This window comes from Triticum aestivum, chromosome 2B, assembly GCF_018294505.1.
Source record: "Triticum aestivum cultivar Chinese Spring chromosome 2B, IWGSC CS RefSeq v2.1, whole genome shotgun sequence".
In the NCBI taxonomy this organism is placed as follows: Eukaryota; Viridiplantae; Streptophyta; class Magnoliopsida; order Poales; family Poaceae; genus Triticum; species Triticum aestivum.
Genome location: NC_057798.1, coordinates 716070346 through 716089264, shown reverse-complemented (window position 1 = coordinate 716089264; position 18919 = coordinate 716070346). Strand labels below are relative to the sequence as shown.

Genomic DNA, 18919 nt, shown 5'->3' with positions numbered 1-18919 from the left:
CATTTTAAAAAATTCACGATTTTATATTCAAGAACATATTTTTAAAATTCGTGAAGATTATTCAAATTTTAGAATTGTTTTCGAATTCATGAACATTTTTCAATTCCGTGAACATATTAGAAATTATTGAACATTTTCACAAATTCAAGATTTAAGAAGAAATAGTGAACATTTTTAAATTTTCTGGTTTGGTTTTTCAAAAAAATCAGAAAAGAAAGTGAAAAACCAAACCGAAGGAGACAGAGAGGGAAGAAAATAAAAAACGATGTGTGCATTGCTCATAATAAAAGAAAAAAAACTGCGTGGTTCCCTGGGAGAGGCACGCGCTTCCCATCGAGCTTTGGGCCTGGCCCATATAGCCGGATTGTAGGCGTTTCCCCCAGAGCTCGCTTGAAGCGATATATATCAGCACCCCACATACAGGATATTCTTATATAAAACAGAAAAATGATCCTCAAAAAAATATAACAGAAAAATAGCTGGTAGATTATGGCGGATCAGCTGCTATACAAATCCCTCAGATTAATCTTGGTCAGACTCCTGATTTTCTTAAAACAGGTTGATTATATGCGGTTCCTGCACATTGTGATCCATCTTTGTACTGCTTATATTCTCTCCATGACTCCATCAACCCCAGTGCAAGTCATATTTTTTGTGAATAAGCCATATATTAAGCACTATCTGTCCTTACAAACACACACATGCAAGTCTGACAAGTGAATGGTGCTATACGTGTTCTCCCGTTCCAAACTATATATTCTGAGGTACAAGAGTAATGTTGGACATTTTGCCTAGAACTAATAAACATGTATATAAAGTACTCCCTCCATCCCATAATGTAAGACGTTTTTTGACACTAGTCCGTCCCATAATGTAAGATGTTTTTTAACACTACACTAGTGTCAAAAAACGTCTTACATTATGGGACGGAGGGAGTAGTACTCTACAAGATTTTCCATACAGAAAAATAACCATACAACAAAAGTACATCCACATCCTGTTTTCAGGGCTTGAAAGTAGGGACTTGAGCTGAAGCACCCAAAATGGCCCGGTACAAAGTGCGACGCATTATACTTCGGTAAGGATCTTCTTCTCTCTTCCTCTTAAGATAAGACACTAAGTTCCCCACTTCAGATTTTGTGTGTAGATAGAGATCGTTTGCTAGTTTCTTGTCCATCAGGAGATTGTCCATTCCTTTCGTCTCGATTGGCTTGCCAAACAGGAAGTACAAGCGACCTGGTATTTTAGGGAGAACGACAGGGAGATGCAAGACCTGGTTCCCATCCTCCCCAATCACAGTATCTCTGAAATAAAGTTGGAGCATGGCTTGTGTTGATCAAATAATTTTGTGACGGAAAATACTTGGTTATTTTTTCCTTTTGATCCAAGGGAAACTAGTTAGGAAGATAGATGTCTGACCTTACACTTGGAAGATCTGCATTGAATGATTTTATCCAGTCTCTGAGATAAGGGATGTTCTTTTGATCATTGTAATCTATAGCTATCTGCAGAAGGAACAAATAATTAGCAAATACGTTCTCTCTTAGAAAAGGAAGATTAATTTGTGGAATAATATTCTGTTACAATGCATAAGTCATGAAATTAGTAAAAAAAATTGAAAAGGAGGTTATCCCCCGGCCTCTGCATCAGAATGAATGAAATTAGTAAACTAAATCAGGGTAAATAAAAGTACCAACAACACATTCCCCTTTTTTGTGAATACCAACACCATGTTCCTTGAGTTGATTCAGTACAAAGGCACATAATAATACCTCCAAAATGTCATCTTCTCCGACACAACCAAATGGTATGATAGTAACTCCAAATCTGGCAGCCATTCTTATAAATTCTTGTTTATCTGACCAAAAACACCGGTAGCCTTCACCCTAGTCAGTTCAGACATAATAAGTACATCTGGGGGACAATTGATATTCATGGTGGGAGCGAACATGAAATCATGTGTACAAATACAAAAAAAATTGTTTTGTTCAAGTACACCTTTCGATGCAGAACTTCCCGCGCACCGCCTGGATAGAGGAGAACGGATTCATTTTTCTCAAGTAACTTATACATATTGATTGGACTGACTGGTACTCCGCCATATACGGATACTACATCGAATAGAGACAACTCCTGACGCAAAGCCCAATTGTTTCCAACAAAAAATACTGGGTTGGACAATGCTCGGATAGTTATTTTCTTCTCTTTCAAGAACCCTTGAAAAAGTGAAGGTACCTCTATCCCTAGGAGTTGGTGATGACCCACAAACAGGATAGGACCTTTGTCAGGAATACCGGTGAGTCCACGAACAATTTTTCCAGTCTCCAGAGTAGACAACATAACTGGGCTTAGTAATTCATTGAGTTGTCTGAAGAAGAGTTTCAGCAAATTAACCTGTTATCCTAGATAAATACCCTGCCATGGTAGAGTGCATCTTTGAGAGATTAAATACATACTTGAAATCTTCAGTTGATTTCTTGAACTCAGCAAATGTAGGTGGAAGGAAATCGGTCACAATGTCCCGTTTTTTGCCTTGGCGATACATGTTGACCCCTTTTATGACAGTTAGCAGATTAAAATCTTGCTCCTGTGTAAAGACATTGAACTGTGAGCATTATTGTACAAGTCGTACTGAAAGCCAAGGTAGAGTAGTTCGTTGTTTTTCAAGAGAATTAGGAATTAACATCAACAGATCAAGTGAAAACAAAGTCATCGTGGAGCATGATATATATATATATATATATATATATATATATATATATATATATATATATATATATATATATATATCGTATACCATTAGTAGTGTGTGACCCCGGTTCCTAAAGTATCTAACTTTGCAATTTTTCAGCGTCTTAAACAGTCGATCTGCTTCTCCACTTGGCGGAAGGTTCTCATTGCCACTAAAACCCAAATATATTGGAGTGTGAGAACAAATTTGTAAAGGTTGCGACTCAACAAGGAATATGAATCAATTGATCAATTGAATGCTTGATACACTTATATGAAAAAAAAGCACCTGGCAAGAAGCAGAACTTCCGCTTGTACTGCATGAAGACGAGAGTTGGCATAGGCTGCACCTGACTTAAGAAGCTTGAGCCTCCACACAACAGTATCCATTTCTATGATATGTCCAATTTCCTAAAAAGTGGCAAGGATGCATAAACTGCAAAACAAAGATGATCTACTATTGTTGCGCTCTCAATCCAAAAGTAAGGCAAACGAATGGGAATTATCCGCCTTGTATCATCTTTCATTACCTATTTAGACCATGTAATTGGACTTCAGAGTTGAGAATACTTTGTTGAATTTTTTGGTTGTTAGTGATGAAGACTGTTGCTAAATGCTAAATATTGTTCTAAACTGTAAACACATACATTTGCACAGAACTGAAGGTGATAGAAAATGGAGAAGGAGTGATAACTTACAGAAGTTAAAGTTAGCATAGAGCTAAGAGTTTGTGAAAACATTGGCAGAGCCCCTTGAAGAGAAGGGTCATTTTGAATGCTCACCATGGCCATCTTAAGGGGTTCACCTATTTCACCAAACAAATGATATATCAGGAAGACCCTGATTTCTAATATTGACCAACGTAGGTAGGCAAAATTAAGAAATATATTAAATTCATTTCAAAAAAATTGTACATTAAAACATGTACTATACTGGCTCATATAATGACGAGTAATAGTCTCCCTAAAATATTAGGTACTAATGGTTCTTCACACAATTGCATTTATTTATTTCACTGTAATCATTGTATGTTTATTCAAGGAACATGTTGATTTCATTCATGGAGTACCCTTGCAATAAAGGATGGATCACTCCTAGAAAACACTTATATTAGGCAGTTCATCACAAAAAGTTTCTGAAAATCATAAAAGAAAAAGCATCACAATGTAGTTTCACAAGTGGAATCATATGAATGGCCCTCACTCATTTGGATTGGTACACAAGTATCACCAATGGTTCATAGGAGAAACCGCAGGTGAAGTAGCACACAAACGTGTGGATAATCCATCAGTGGTTCATATATGTGATGTATCCTAGACTTTGCTTGGAGAAGTACAGGAAAAATCAAGAGTCGGAATAGAAAAAAGGCAACCCACATTGCACTATCTTGAATTATTAGTGAAGTATTGTTTTAAACAGAACTGACATATCTCGCTTAGTTGGGGGAGTGGATCGATGTAGAACCCCATATCTAGGTTCAACCATTTATAGAAAATTAAGTCAAAGTTGATTTATGCACACAACCATCTTTATTGCATTATTCAACAAGGTCTTACAAAATAAATACATAGATCAACCCATAGCCACCTTCCTGGCAAAAATTGTCGCCCTACCTACAAGATTGATGATGTGCCCTGACCGCGTGTCACGCACACCAAGAAATCCGGTGGCATCACCAAGCCACCTGCCAGCTAGCCGGGAGCACCAACCGGTCTAGCAGACCCTAAACGTGCACCACTTGTGCATGTTGTAGAATCCGTCGCCGCCTTCTTCAGAAGTCACATATTCAGGATCAATCAATGCACTAATCTTGCTAGACCCTTCTGCCATCGATGCCAACACAACGCCAAACAACACCTCTCTCCTCCGCGCCCATCGAACGGTATCCAACGTCGAGACACCGCTGCACCTTGCTGCCAATACTCGTTGTCGTCAAGACTGTAGATGGCATGCCACTCCACCTTGGTCATCGCACGAGAAGCATACAGAGACCTGCGCTCAGCCACCAAGCCAAGCACTTGTCCCTCCAGCCAGTGTACAATCCCGAAGATGATGCCCCCATGGGGTGACAATGCAGGAACATCACCATCATTCGATTCGGAAAGCTTGAAACTAGGGTTTCCCCTTGGGCACACAGGGAACGCGAATGGCCCCACAACGCCTCGGACAAGGTAAGGACACCCTTGGGCGTCGCCGTTGACGGTTTTGGCCGAGGCCAAACCAATATTTCGCTGACAAATTCATGCCCATTCCCGACTGGACCACCAGATTGACCTCCTCCTTCATCCAGCACGCCCATGGGTGACGTCTGCTGCTGGGAACCCACACGACCGGAGCCGCACCACTGCTCAGAACCGCTGCCCCGCCTGGGTGAGCCATCAACGGCGGATGGTCCCTCACTGCTGCACCGCCGACGCCAGACGATGCACGTGTCCAGGACAACCGTGAAGATCTCCATCGCAACCGCATCCCGGAGCCCCAACGGAGGAAGGCCCCGCCACCTCCATCATCCTCCGCCTGGGCTTTGCCTCATGGAGCTTCGGCAGCGGTGAGGAGAGGGGTGGCATTGACTCAAAGCCCTAGATCAGATCAGGGGGAAGGGATCAGGAGGGAGGGGACTGGGAGGGAGGAGATCATGAAAAAGGAGATCGAGGGTCGAGAACATGGATGGCGGTGGCTCAAGGAGGGAGGAGATCGGGAGCCCCTTGTACCAGCAGGTCAGATGCCTTGTTGCGCACCTTGGCTGAGTGGTAGATCAAATCAAAGTTGATAAATTGGTATAATTGATTTGGTTAAGTGGATTTTTTATGTGGAAAATGTTAATTGAATTAATATTGTGAATAAGTTAAATTAAAAATTGTGACGTGAATTGTGCATTGATACATCTCCAACGTATCTATAATTTTAATTGTTTCATGACATTGTACTGTCAATCTTGGATGCTTTATATGCTATTTTATATCATTTTTTGACTGACCTATTAACCTAGTGCTCAGTGTCAGTTCCTGTTTTTTTCCTTGTTTTTGGATTTTCAGAAAATCAATAGCAAACAAAGTCCAAACACGATGAAATTTTACGGTGATTTTTTTCTGGACTAGAAGGGACCCTAGAAGGTTCGGGAGGAGGCCAGAAGCCTTACGGGAGGGCCATGAGCTCAAAGGGCACACCCCAGGGGGTAGGCGCGCCCCCTGAGCTCGTGACTCCCACACAACTTTGTTTGAGCTAATTTCACCTCTATAAATTCTCAAATATTCCCAAACCGAAAGAGAGACACCCGAAACACTTTTTTCGCTGTAGCAAGCTTCACGATCCCATCTAGAGGCCATTTTCGGTACTCTGACAGAGGGCTTCTACATCAACCTTGCTTCCCTACCGATGATGTGTGAGTAGTTCACCACCAACCTACGAGTCCATAGCTAGTAGCTAGATGGTTTTTTCTGTCTCTTTGATCTTCAATATCATATTCTCCTCATTCTTCCTGGAGTTCTACCGATGTAATCTTCTTTTGCGATGTGTTTGTTGGGATAGAATGAATTATGGGTTTATGATCATATTATTCATTGAAAGTAATTGAGTATTTTATTAACTTTATTATGCATGATTATCGTAGCTTTGTATTTCTCTCCGATCTATCCGTTTGGTTTCGCCAACTAGATTGATTTATCTTCAGTGGGAAAGGTGTTTTGTAATGGGTTCAATCTTGCAGTGTCCTCACCCAGTGACAGAAGGATTAGCGAGGCACGTATCTGTATTGTTGTCATTAAGGGTAAAATGATGGGGTTTATTCATATTGATTGGGTTTACTTTGTCTACAGCATGTCATCGTGCTTAAGGCATTACTCTGTTTGTCATGAATTTAATACCATAGATGCATGCTCAATAGTGACCGGCTGGTGGAGTAATAGTAGTAGATGCAGGCAGGAGTCAGTCTACTTGTCATGGACGTGATGCCTATATATGTGATCGTTGCCATGAGTAACATCATAACTATGCGCTTTTCTATCAATTTCCCAACAGTAATTTGTTTATCCACCATGTGTTATTGTTTCAAGAGAGAAACATGTAGTGAAAACTATAGCCCCAGGGTCAATTTAATCATATTACAAAAACAAAAAATACCTTACTGCAATTTTTTTTAGTTTTTTTATCAATCTACCACTATCAGTATTAATCCTTGCAAGTAACAAGTTCAAGGGGATTGACAACCCTCTTGCCTGCGTTGGGTGCAAGTATTTGCTTTTGTGTGTGTAGTACGAGGATTTGTGTGGTTCTCCTATCGGTTCGATAACCTTGGTTCTCAATAAGGGAAATGCTTCTCTGCTACTATATTGCTTCACCCTTCCTCTTCGGGGAAAATCCCAACGTAGCTCACAAGTAGCATGCATCTACTGCACTTATGATGTTGATATGTTATTTTCTAGAGGTAATGGCTAGTACTTTTCTAACTAGCTCTAAAACAAGATAAATCAACACACTCTAGAGTTCTATAAAAAATAATGCTTATTTTGTTTTATGTCATTAGACATGTGATAAGTATCATACATGGTTATTATGCATTAACCTTTAATGAATAAGTCATCACAGTTAGGTTTTCGTGGAAAATCCATATGTGATACATAGTTTCTTGGTCATGAAATGTATCTTGCAAACTTTTCACAAATGGCTATGTAACCCTACTTATATTTTCGAGAAAGACTTTGAAAGAAGATTACTCAAATGACCGTTTATGAAAACATTTTGAAACCTATGTGACATGGTAAATCCACAACATAGAACATTCATTACAACATAAGCACCCACTCTTTCTTAAGGACTCAACGAACAAGCATGAAGTAATGTTATCTTCAAAACCATCCACTTTCAATAAGATTTAGATTAAATTACTATTTTTTATAGTTAATTGTGATCTTGTGATCGCATTTACCCCATTTAAACTTTTTCCATAGTTTAACCCTTAGTTATGACATCTTTTAATTGAAATGCTAGCTAGATCCACCACCTAGGACAACATGATAGTTGACTAGACAAACAAGCTGAAAGGATCAAGATGGATCTACACAAGGTGAATATCTCTCTACAAATTTGTTCATTTTCTTAACAAGTTTAGGCTTTGCTTAATATAAAGTGAGCGTAACGATGTTATGGTTAGTTAACAACCTATATGATGCTTGCAAATTCAAGGGGCCAAAGTAATAAACAAATGGAAGAGCTAGGGATAACCGAAGACACTCAAAGAAGAAAATGTATCCCAATGTCTACTTCCTTGAATGGGAGCTATGAACCATTGAAGAGAGGTGTGAATTCACAAAGGAACCAACACCACAAAGTCCCAACTTCTTCTCCATGAGATTTCACCACAAAGGCAATTCCCCAGCCACTAGTGGTAGACCTTGGGCCGCTTCCAATTCTTTACAAACTTCAGAGGTAAGTCATAATTTGGTTCCTCGTCGAAGACTCCTACTGCCTAGGAGTCTCCAACCTCCAATAGTAATAAGATCGATGGGCAAAGCACGGGACTTGCTTCAATAGATTGCTTGGTCAAGAGAGAGAAAGAGAATGAACGGATCTTCCTTAGGTGGATTTCTCTCTCATATCTCTCAATAAATCTTGTAGTTAGAATGAAGAGAAAGTAGGGGAAGTTCTTCTCGGATCTAGTCAATGAGGTATGAAGTGGTCAACAACCTACCAGAGTGGTAGGTCGATCACTTGGTATACAAATGTAAATGGGGTAACGCTGTTATAAGGCCACAATGGTGGAGAAAAAGAGGAAGCTATTCTAAATTTAATATCATTTGATATACCAAGTTTAAAGGTTGAAAATATTCACTCCATCCTAACTATTATAGTCTACCTACAAAAATGATGTAATAGTTAGTTGAGAAATTTACCAATCAAACATCTTAGAAGGTGCGGATGTATAATTGAAAGGTTGCTTGGCATTAGTTCCAAAAGAGGCAACTTTGCTTGTACGGTAGTTTTGGCACATGACATTGCTGAAAGAACAAACTAAATTATATTACAACTTCAAATGCCAGTACTCTCTCAGCTTAAATCTGAGATAAAACATTCACATACCTGGATTTACTAGTACAAGAACCAAATCACTGTTTGGACTGCGAGCTGCCACCGGAAGTGCCAAGCATCCACCAAGAGAATCTCCAATTACAAATATTGGTCTGTTTGGTGACAAAGCTTTCTCATATTTGATACATTCTTCCACAATTTGTAGTAGCCCTATATGCATTTAAACTCAACGTCTATCACTAAATCTTCAGAAGGTGGTTCCTGTCACTAGTGTTTAAGTGCCACAATATAGAAGTGACAATGTGGAAGACACTGGCACCCGTGCACGTGCAACATATTTGAATAAACTCAACGGTATATTGGTTATGAGGGGTACGTTAGACCGAGAAGGTTGTTTTTACTAAAAGGTAATCAATGCTGATTTTCATTGAATAATAGAGGGAGGAAACCAGTTACAGCGCGACCCAAATGGTCGGAAGAAACAAAGAAAGTAGGGGGGAGACTACAACATGTTGTGTGGAGCAGCCAGTAGTAAACAACATAAAAGAAAAAACCATGTGATTAAGTATTATGAAAATAGACTATTTGCCCACCACTGAATTTTCAAGCTTCGACAAATATTATGAAATCATATAAAATACTATAAGAATACAACCATCACTTAAATAAATTCATCAAAATGATGGAAATAGCAAAGCAGATGATGCTAGTCATAGTTTGAAATATATAATATATTACTCCCTCTATTCATAAATATAAGACGTTTTAGAGACTTGTGTTAAGTCTCCAAAACGTCTTGTATTTATTTACAAAGGAAGTGCCAATCATAAAAATCACAGAAAAAGCATGATATGCAATGTCTTATAAAAATTTAGCAATAAAATCCAATCAAACCATTCTATTATCGGTGTGCCTAGAGCAAACTAATATGGAAAATATATATCAAGGAACCTAATTAAGTCACAATTCATGCTGATTTGCAAGAGTTGGAGGATATATTGTGAGAGCTAGTGTATAATACAGTTTGTAGGAGGTCAACTTTATTCAATCATGGGTCATTAAACTATAGTTAGATGGACGGCTTTGAGGTTGTGAATTCTAAGAAATCGTATGTTTTATATTAGTATGGATACATTACAAGTATCTCGAGAATAATTAAATTTAATGCAAATAAACATGAGGTACCATGTATCTTTGTTTCAAAAATTTATTGCGCTTGCTTACAGTTTGGTGTCTCATATTTATTTGGTAAAACTACGAAGTGCCTCTATTAGCATAGACCAAGCTAATGAAAATAATATCTTCTGGAATATAAGCAATCTATTTGTACCTTCAAATGGCGTACGATCATGCACTGGTATGTGTAAGCTGCGCACCTCAAATACCCTGCCCAAAAAATGAAAAATAAATTGAATGTTAATGCCTCGCTTTAAGGATCTTTTTTAAATTTGAGTATGCAAGCAATAATAGTGCAAAATAATACCAATCAGTATTCTCTCTCTCTCTCTCTCTCTCTTCACTAAAGATATGAATCATGTAGGGTTTCAGTGTGACTTTTTTAAATGAATTCAACAAGTTCGCAATACTCGCTGGAGTTGGAGTCCAAATTTGATGCAATTAAACCTTGGTATATACTTCTTTCCATTGGAAAATATGGCTTTTAGGTGGTGGAGAATATGTTAAATATCAGACAAGTAAGTTTATATGTTTGACCTAGGAAAGTAGTAGTATTTAACATGAAACTGTAACATGTGGATAGGGGTACGTTTAGGAATTGAATATTGTGTACATTGAGTCCTATATACGAGAATATGTCATGGAGTGATCATGAGGGGTTCCCCCTTTAAAAAAACCACGAGGGAGTCAAAATTTGTAATATTAGACCAGGGATCAAAGCCAGTTGGTAGGGTGGTTTGCAGTCTCATTGTGGGCAGCCAGAGATGCCGATGGTTAGCGTGTGCACAATAACATGTAGGGCATAGCATCCATTGATGGGCTCCTAGGGGTTTAGTCATGTTCACAGAGTCTCAGTGTCTTGTTGTTGTGATTCCTTATCTCGGTATATAATACTAGGGCCAATGGTTATCTTGTGCACAATAATATGTAGGGCTTAGCATCCGTTGATAGGCTCCTAGGGGTGTAGTCATGTTCACAAAATCTCGATGTCTTCTTGTTGTGATTGCTTATCTCGATATATCACACTAGCTAGGGACGATGGTTAGCATGTTCACAATAATATGTAGGGCTTAACATCCATTAATAGGCTCCTAGGGATGTAGTCATGTTCACAAAATCTAGGTGTCTTCTTGTTGTGATTGATTATCATACTATGGATATTTGGAGGTCTTTTTTGTGTTGAATTAGAGGAGGAGGAATCAATAATCTCTCCGGGGAGCTCAGTTTAATCACGGTGACGATTTCCTGAGTTTTGAATGGGGTCGAGAGACCATTGCACACAAGCAGAAGGGCGGGTTTAACCAATGGCAAAACATCTGCCAGATGATTTGCAGCAGGATTGGCAATGTCAACAATAATGCTTCTGGGGTCAATGTCGTTCAAGACTCTAGGGTGTGGTGGCATGTAATACGAGTTGGAGAACTGTCAGAAGCTACAATTGAATCCGATGCTAGTTCAAATTGTTGGGTGGCTTTGGTCATTGAGCTACAAGATGAAATCCCAAGTCCAATATATTGTTTTTTGTAGAAAAAGTCCAAGATAATGGTGGGTGTAAGAAGTGGTGGTGGGCCAAATGAGGCATAGTGTAATCTCTTTTTTTTGATAGGTCATTGCGGAACCAGGTAGAGGAGGGACTTGACATTTGCTTATCTCAAAAGGCAAGCTGCGGTTTATTTGCTAAGATAAAAGCTTTGATCAATAATTACTTTGTTAATGTGATCTAAAATTGATGTTCTTATCTTTTAAATGATTTTGTATCAGTTATACCACATAACATTATAATAGTTATTGATCAAAACATCATCTTAAGGAATTAAAAATATATTATATATTGGGACGAAGGGAGTAATTAAGAGCAGATAGTCTACTCTAGAATCACTGCAACGCCAGCCCACAAATAGTTGAGGGTAGATTGGTTTACTTTGAAACCCCATGGTGATAATGTAATATAGGGATGGTAGGAATAGAACACTAACATGGCCAAAGATTTGTGATGCAAAATGAGTTCCATTCCAATACCATCGGTTCCTGCAGTTCCCACAATTACAAAAAGCAATATTAGGCTGATGGCAGAAGGAAGGCAAGATAAATATCCTAACCATAACATTCAAATAATTATATATATATATATATATATATATATATATATATATATATATATATATATATATATATATATATATATATATATATATATCATTTGACTAGCTCACCAACTTGATCTTCTGCGTGAACCTTATGTAAGAGCAGGACTGGCAAAAGAAGTACGGTCTCGCTGATTGATGCCAGTTTGGAACTTGAGTTGTTCGTATTATTCAGAAGTTGGACACCACTACCATTGTACTACCAAAATTCATGATCTCCAATGGTCATGATCACATTTTGTTGCATCACCGAGATATATTATCACTCTCAATTTCGTGAAATCATGAACATTTTTTAAACTCGTGAACATATTTGAAATCATGCACATTTTTCATATTCATGAACACTTTTACAAATTTTCGAACATTTTCTGAAATCAGGAATATTTTTTGAATTCATGAACATGTTATACTATTTGCAATAATTATTAAAAAAGATTATGAACATTTTTTTAACAATTTTCTTGAATCGGCGAACATTTCTAGAATGGATGAACCTTGTTTTGGAAATTGGTGGAAACTTATTTTTTTGAAATTCACAAACAGTTTTTTGATTTAGCGAACATTATTTAATTGCATGATCATTTTTTGAATCAGTGAACATTTTATGAATGAATCAGTGAACATTTCTAGAATGGATGAACCTTATTTTGTAAGTCATATAAAGTTTTTAAATTTTTAGGATATTTGTCCATTCATGAACATTTTTTCAATTGGTGAAATTTTGTTCAATTTCATTAAAAAATTTAATACAAGAAATTTTAAAAAAATCATGAACATTTTTTTGATTTCCTAAACATTTGTTTTCAAAAATTGGATTTTGTTTGAATAAGCAAACTTTTTATGAAATCGTGAACAGTTTTTAAATCCACAAACATTTTATGATTTATTAAACTTTTTTAAAAAATAGATTTTTTAATTTTAAGAACTGTTTTGAAGTCCCAAATTTTTTAAAGTAAAAAAATAAAAAGGAAATAAGAAATAGAAAATTAAAAGCAAAATTTAAAAACAAGCCGCCGGACATGGGCTGGCCGAAACAGGCGCATTGCGTCTTGTGCAGCGTGCAAAGCGCAGTATATGAGGTCCCGACTGCATGGGCCGGCCCAGTGATACTCCTCTGTGTGAAACGTTTTTCAATGAACATTGTTGGTAATATTTTACAACTTTTGGAACAATTTTAAGCAATATCTTCTTTATACTCCCTTCGTCCCAAAATTCTTGTCTTAGATTTGTCTAAATACGGATGTATCTAGTTAAGGTATTGGTAGATATGGATAGAGGTAAATACACCACTGGTGCTTGAACTTGTCATGAATGTGCACTTTAATGCCTGAACTTGTAAAATACATTGAACCGGTTCCGTAACTTGGCATAGACGTGCATATACAGTTCAAATCTCATTTGTATACGTTCGCGATGCTGATGAGTCGCGCCGTCATGGCATGGGACTCACTGTCAGGGACAGGGTGTGTGGCCTGGGTTTTTCTCCGGAGAACCCTCTACTAAAAAATATATTAATAATTAAAAACAGGTATGGGGTTCAAAACAGCAACCTGACGCGCGCATGTGAGTGTGGCTAGCCAGTAGGCCGGCTCAAATTTAGCGTCATAAAAGGATTCATACACTATATATATAAAGCTGAACAACATAAAATTAAAAATTTATTCCAGCAATATAGCCCTGTTGATTTGAACCTGCAACCAGGGTTTCTATAGCTGACGCACATACCACTCCAACTGACGACATCAAATGGTAAAAATGATAAATTTAGGTTTATAACATAACAAGACCCTCTCGCTAAACTAGGCCATAGTGTGGCTCAGTTTTCGACGTGTCTATTTTTTTATTTCAAAATTTTATAAAAAATACATAAATTGTAATCGTGTGTTACAAACAATAGACATATATTTAAAACAAATTACATTAAAAGTTTCATATAATTTCATAAAACACCAATGCAATAATTTAACAAACATACATATAATAAAATTATGAATTAAGATTATATCTTATAATTTGAAAAAAGTTTGCATTTTAATAAAATATTAAATTAGTTTTACAAACGTTCATATATGTAAATAAATTCTCATATAATTTTAAAATTTCCACATTTTTAATAAAATATTCATGTAGTATATAAATGTGTTTATGCTTTATGTAAAAACTGTGTGTTTTCTAAAAAAAAAAAGAAATACAAGCCTAGTGCGCCCTTAGATTGCGGATCCTCATACGAATACTATTTGAATCATATAAACATGTTTATCATTCAGAAATATTTTCAATCGAATGAGTATGTTTTAAAATAACATGTGATTTTTTTAAATGACATGAAGATTTTTTGCATTCTTTTGAAATTATGTTTGTTAGGCAGTCATAAAGATTACTTGTACTTTCGATACAAGAGAACTCATTGGTTGGAGTGGCATCCGTGCCTGGTCTATAAGCTTTGGTCGGATGTTGGAGTCACATAGTTGGTACTATTTTTGTTGATTCATTAAATTCCTTTTATTTATACTTCGCAAGAAAAATCATTTTATTTATGTTGTTCCGCCTAGTTTATAAAGGTTGTGAATCATCATGAAGCAGCAAATGTGAAGTGGTCTATTGGCTAGCCCAGCATACACTTGACTGGTAGGTCGCCCTTTCTAACCACCACAACGCTAGTCTTTTAGTATTTTATAATTATAGTACGAAATTAATTATAGCGCAAGGTTATGAATCATCACGAAGCAGCAAATTTGGCAGTTTCTCTGTAAGGGCCTTGTTGTATGAAAAATAATTCCGGAGGAGTTTCCACAAAAAATCAGGCCACACACCCTTGTCTCCGTTGTCCAGTCACTGACAGCGGGTCCCATGCCATGTTGACGCGCCTCATCAGCATGACGGACGTATACAAACGTCATTTGAACCGTATATGCATGTTCATGCCAAGTTATGGAACCAGTTCAATGTATTTTACAAATTCAGGCACTAAATTGCACATCCGTGTCAAGTTCAAGCACCACTGGTGTATTTACCTCATATGGATATAGATATATACTATCATTGACTAATGACAACGCTTGGACCAACCTGGCAAAAACAGCAGCAGAGGTGGATTAGCAACCACCGGCCGGCCGCACTCGACGGGGCAGAACCATCGAGGTGGCCCGCCGTCGTCCTTGGGCATGTTCCTAACCGCCTCTAGGTAATCCTTCATGGTGACGCTCCCGAACCCATCATCATACAGAGCCTTCAACCCGGTGTCCTCCGCGGCTTTCTTATCCCTCGTGTTGCTGATCTCCTGCTTCTTCTCCCAGTTAACTGCCTCGGCGGAGCTCGCGCGGAAGCCGAACCGGGCATGCCGTCCAAGACGGCGGCCAACGGGGCTAATGCAAAAGGGGCGCAGAATGATGTGGGGGGCAATGGGCATGGCGAGAAGGTTGAACTTCATAGGGCTGGGTATACAAGGAACCGAGTTAAACAAATATATAGAGATAAGCTTGTGAAGGGGGAAAGACCGAAATACTAGAGTCTACTCAAACTGAATGGGATTTTTACGCGTCCGGATCTTTAATTAAGGCACAACAGCTAACCGAAGTGTAGTCATTAACTTGGCCACATCACCATTACTGTTTGCTATTGGCCCAACAGTGCCGGCCGGTGGCAACAGGGATCACTGTTTTCCTTCAATTTGTCCAGCTGCCTTGATCGATTAGCGACATGCATGAAATGCATGGCAGTAGTCGCACTGTGCCCATGGTACCCTACGCATCGTTTGCACATCTCACGGCGATGAATCCAAAGTTTTAACGGCGAGCGCTAAGGGCATCTCCACCCGCGCTCCCAGGAAGGCCTCCCCAGGAGATTTTTTCGCGCCGGCGCCGAAAAAACGGGCCAGTCACGCCCTCAGGAGCCCGATTTTCGCCGGCTTGGGCCGAAAACAGCGTCGGCGGACCCAGCCCGAACCCGGCGCGCTGGGGAGCGCTCGGGGGCGCCGGGGCGAGCTGTTTTGGCGCGAAAAAGATGCGGGCCAGCCGCGTCAGTGACTCGGCGCCTCGTCTTCCCCCAACGGCCTCGGTTCCCGCGGGGAATCAATGGCAAGGCTGCCGCCGGTCAGCCTTGCCATTGATTCCTCACGGGCGGCGCTTCACGGGGCGGCGCGCCGACGCCTCTCCTCCCTCGCACGCGTACACACGGGCGCGGCCCGGCTATAAAAGCCGGCGCCCTGCACTCGCCTGTGCCAACACCAGCCCCGCCCCCGCCGCCGTCCAGCCCCTCCCTCTCCCTGCCTCTCCCGAGCGCCGCCGCCCAGCCCGCCAGCCCGCCGTCGCCATGGCAGAACGCTTCCCCGGAGACGAGGCGGCGGCCAACGGCTTCGGCCGCCGTTTGATCCGCGAACAGGAGTCCTGGCTCCTGTTCCAGGCGAACATCCCGGCGCCGCCGGACATGCGCGCCGGGCCGACGGGGTGGAGACTCAGCGCCGGGGGAGTGCCCATTCCCCCGTTGCCCGACGCCGTGGCGAAGCCGAAGTACTTCGCCGAGGAGGTCGAGATCGTGCGCGCGTCCCTCACCGACGCCCAACTCTCCCTCCCCCAGTACGCCGCCGACAACCACGCGGCCTGGGCGACGTATTTCGAGCGCCGCCAGCAGCAGCGATTGGCGTCCACCAACGGCGCGCCGGTGGTCGGCGGCCGGCAGAACAGCGAGGGGCGCCACCTCTGGTCGGGCGTCCCCGGCCGCACACTCGAGGGCGTGCTCACGTACCTTGAGGGCGGCAACGACCCGCCGTTGGCGTACCCCCCGGCGCAGCACCGATGCGTCGGGCCATGGGGCCAAGGAGGTTCGGGTCTTCCTCCTCCTCTTCCTCCTCCCGATCCTCATCGCACTCCTCCGGCACTCCGGCCCTGCTCGGCGTCAAGGCCGAGCCCGCGGCGGAGTCGCCGCTCGGCCGGCGCGCTCGCAGCGCTGGCATCGTCATCAACGAGGGCGGCCGGCGCGCCTCCTCCTCGTCGGCTCCTTCGCGCTTCATCAAGCCCAAGACGGAGCCGGGGTTGGCGCCGGTGAAGACGGAGCCGGGGCTGGCGCCGGTGAAGGCGGAGTTCGACGACGATGACGCGGCTCTAGAATGGGCGCGCCAGGACTCCATTGCGATGGAGAAGGCGCGCCGGGAGAAGGTGAAGGAGCGCCAGCGCGCCGCCCTGCGCCGTTTCGAGGAGCGCCGACGCGGCCACGATGAAGACGGGGTCGTCGTCCTACGCGACAGCGACGACGACGACGACGACGACGTGCCGCCGTCAGTCCGCCATGGCGACGCCGGGTCCAGCAGGGGCGCCCGCGTCAAGGAGGAGAAGGCCAACGATGACGATAGCGGCGACAACTTCAGCCCCTTTCTTTTTTAGATTAGGTTAATGTAATAAAAATGCGCGAATTTCGCCGAAATTTGCCATGTTTAGCCAAAATTTAACTACTTTCTATCATAACTTCGCCGAACGGTCTTTCTTTTTTTTTATACGCGCCTGGGGGCGGCGCCTGGGGGCCGACGGCTGGGGACCGAATCGCCCCCAAGGACATTTTTTGCGTCAGCTCACCCCCAGGCGGCGCTTTTAGACGCCCCCTGGGGGGCCAACGGCTGGAGATGCCCTAAGAAAACGACGTAGTAACATTCCTCACTGTCTCACTGACGCTTTCTGTCGACCTCCGACAGCATGGACGAGTTTTAGGCCCAGTTTTTTTGCCAGAATCTGGGGATTCTCCTAGAATCCGACTCCTACCCAGCTTCTTTCAGAATCTTTGAGCCTCATTTGTTTTATAATCCTGTCTAATTAGACCCTAACTAGATAGGACTGTAAAACAAATGAGGCTCAAATATTCTGGAAGAAGCTGGGTAAGGGTTGGATTCTAGAAAAATCCCCAGATTCTGGCAAAAGAACTGGCCTTATTCGGATTCATTCTGCAACTCTTTGGTCGAATGCTAATCCGCAGCTGGTCCCCATGTTTTTATTGGTTCTCCTTCACGTGGGCACGGAGAAAGTGATGGCAAGGGACCAAAGTGCTTTCTTTTGGCGGGCGACCAGTTGGATTTTTTCTATACGGTAGAAGCGCTTGATGATATGGACATGCGCCCATGCGCTGGCTAGTCTATATCTATATCTATATCTGTCTTTTTTCATACCGATACTGATTCAGATTGGGGATGAACACCTCAGCAAAATTGAAATTGGACATCAAATTGAAGATAAATTTGTTAGAGAAACCAATAAATAGGACATGCATGACAAGAAATAAAAGGACCAAATAAAGATGGGATGTCCGCTATAAAATAAATAAAAGAAAGAATGCAGAGGAGATCCGATGAAGATGAGATGTTGCGCTATTCTCCTATATATAAGAAAACAAAAAAAGGACATGCATGAAAAAAGTGAAAAGGAGGCATGCATGACAAAAAGTAAAATAAAAGACAAGTTAGATAAGAAATAAATAATGATGAAACAGGGATCAATACCTATGATATGTATGGCAAGAAATAGTGATGAAATAGGGGTGCAAGTACCTGCGTCAACATGAGACCATAAAAAAATGTTTTGTTTCAGACAAAAAAAATCTCTTTTATGATTAAAAAATTCTGTATCTTTTTAACAACCTTTTTAACTCTTCATGTATTTAAGAAATAGCTACAAATTCTTAGACTATAGAACATTTTTTGTAAATTAAGAGCGTGTGGTATTTTTTTCTCTCATTGCAACGCACGGGCCTTTTTGATAGTCTTGTCTAAATTTCAAACTTTCTGAGACAACAAAATATTATAATTATTATGTGGGGGGAAACTTACAGGTTTTTCCATGCACCATAAATACTTAAAACCA

General features: G+C 41.0%; 1 protein-coding gene across 1 annotated transcript; it reads right to left on the bottom strand.

Annotated features, from left to right (window-relative positions):
• Positions 1-1003: 1003 nt before the first annotated feature.
• On the bottom strand, positions 1004-15489 carry LOC123042257 (acyltransferase-like protein At1g54570, chloroplastic). Its single transcript, XM_044464744.1, has 12 exons — positions 15147-15489; positions 11907-11958; positions 10085-10140; positions 8806-8964; positions 3429-3535; positions 3020-3141; positions 2798-2903; positions 2457-2587; positions 1999-2368; positions 1773-1886; positions 1420-1505; positions 1004-1304 (listed from the first exon to the last, which is right to left on the bottom strand). The coding sequence occupies exons 1-12, from the start codon at positions 15484-15486 to the stop codon at positions 1004-1006; spliced, it is 1944 nt and encodes a 647-aa protein (XP_044320679.1). The 5' UTR covers positions 15487-15489.
• Positions 15490-18919: the final 3430 nt, after the last annotated feature.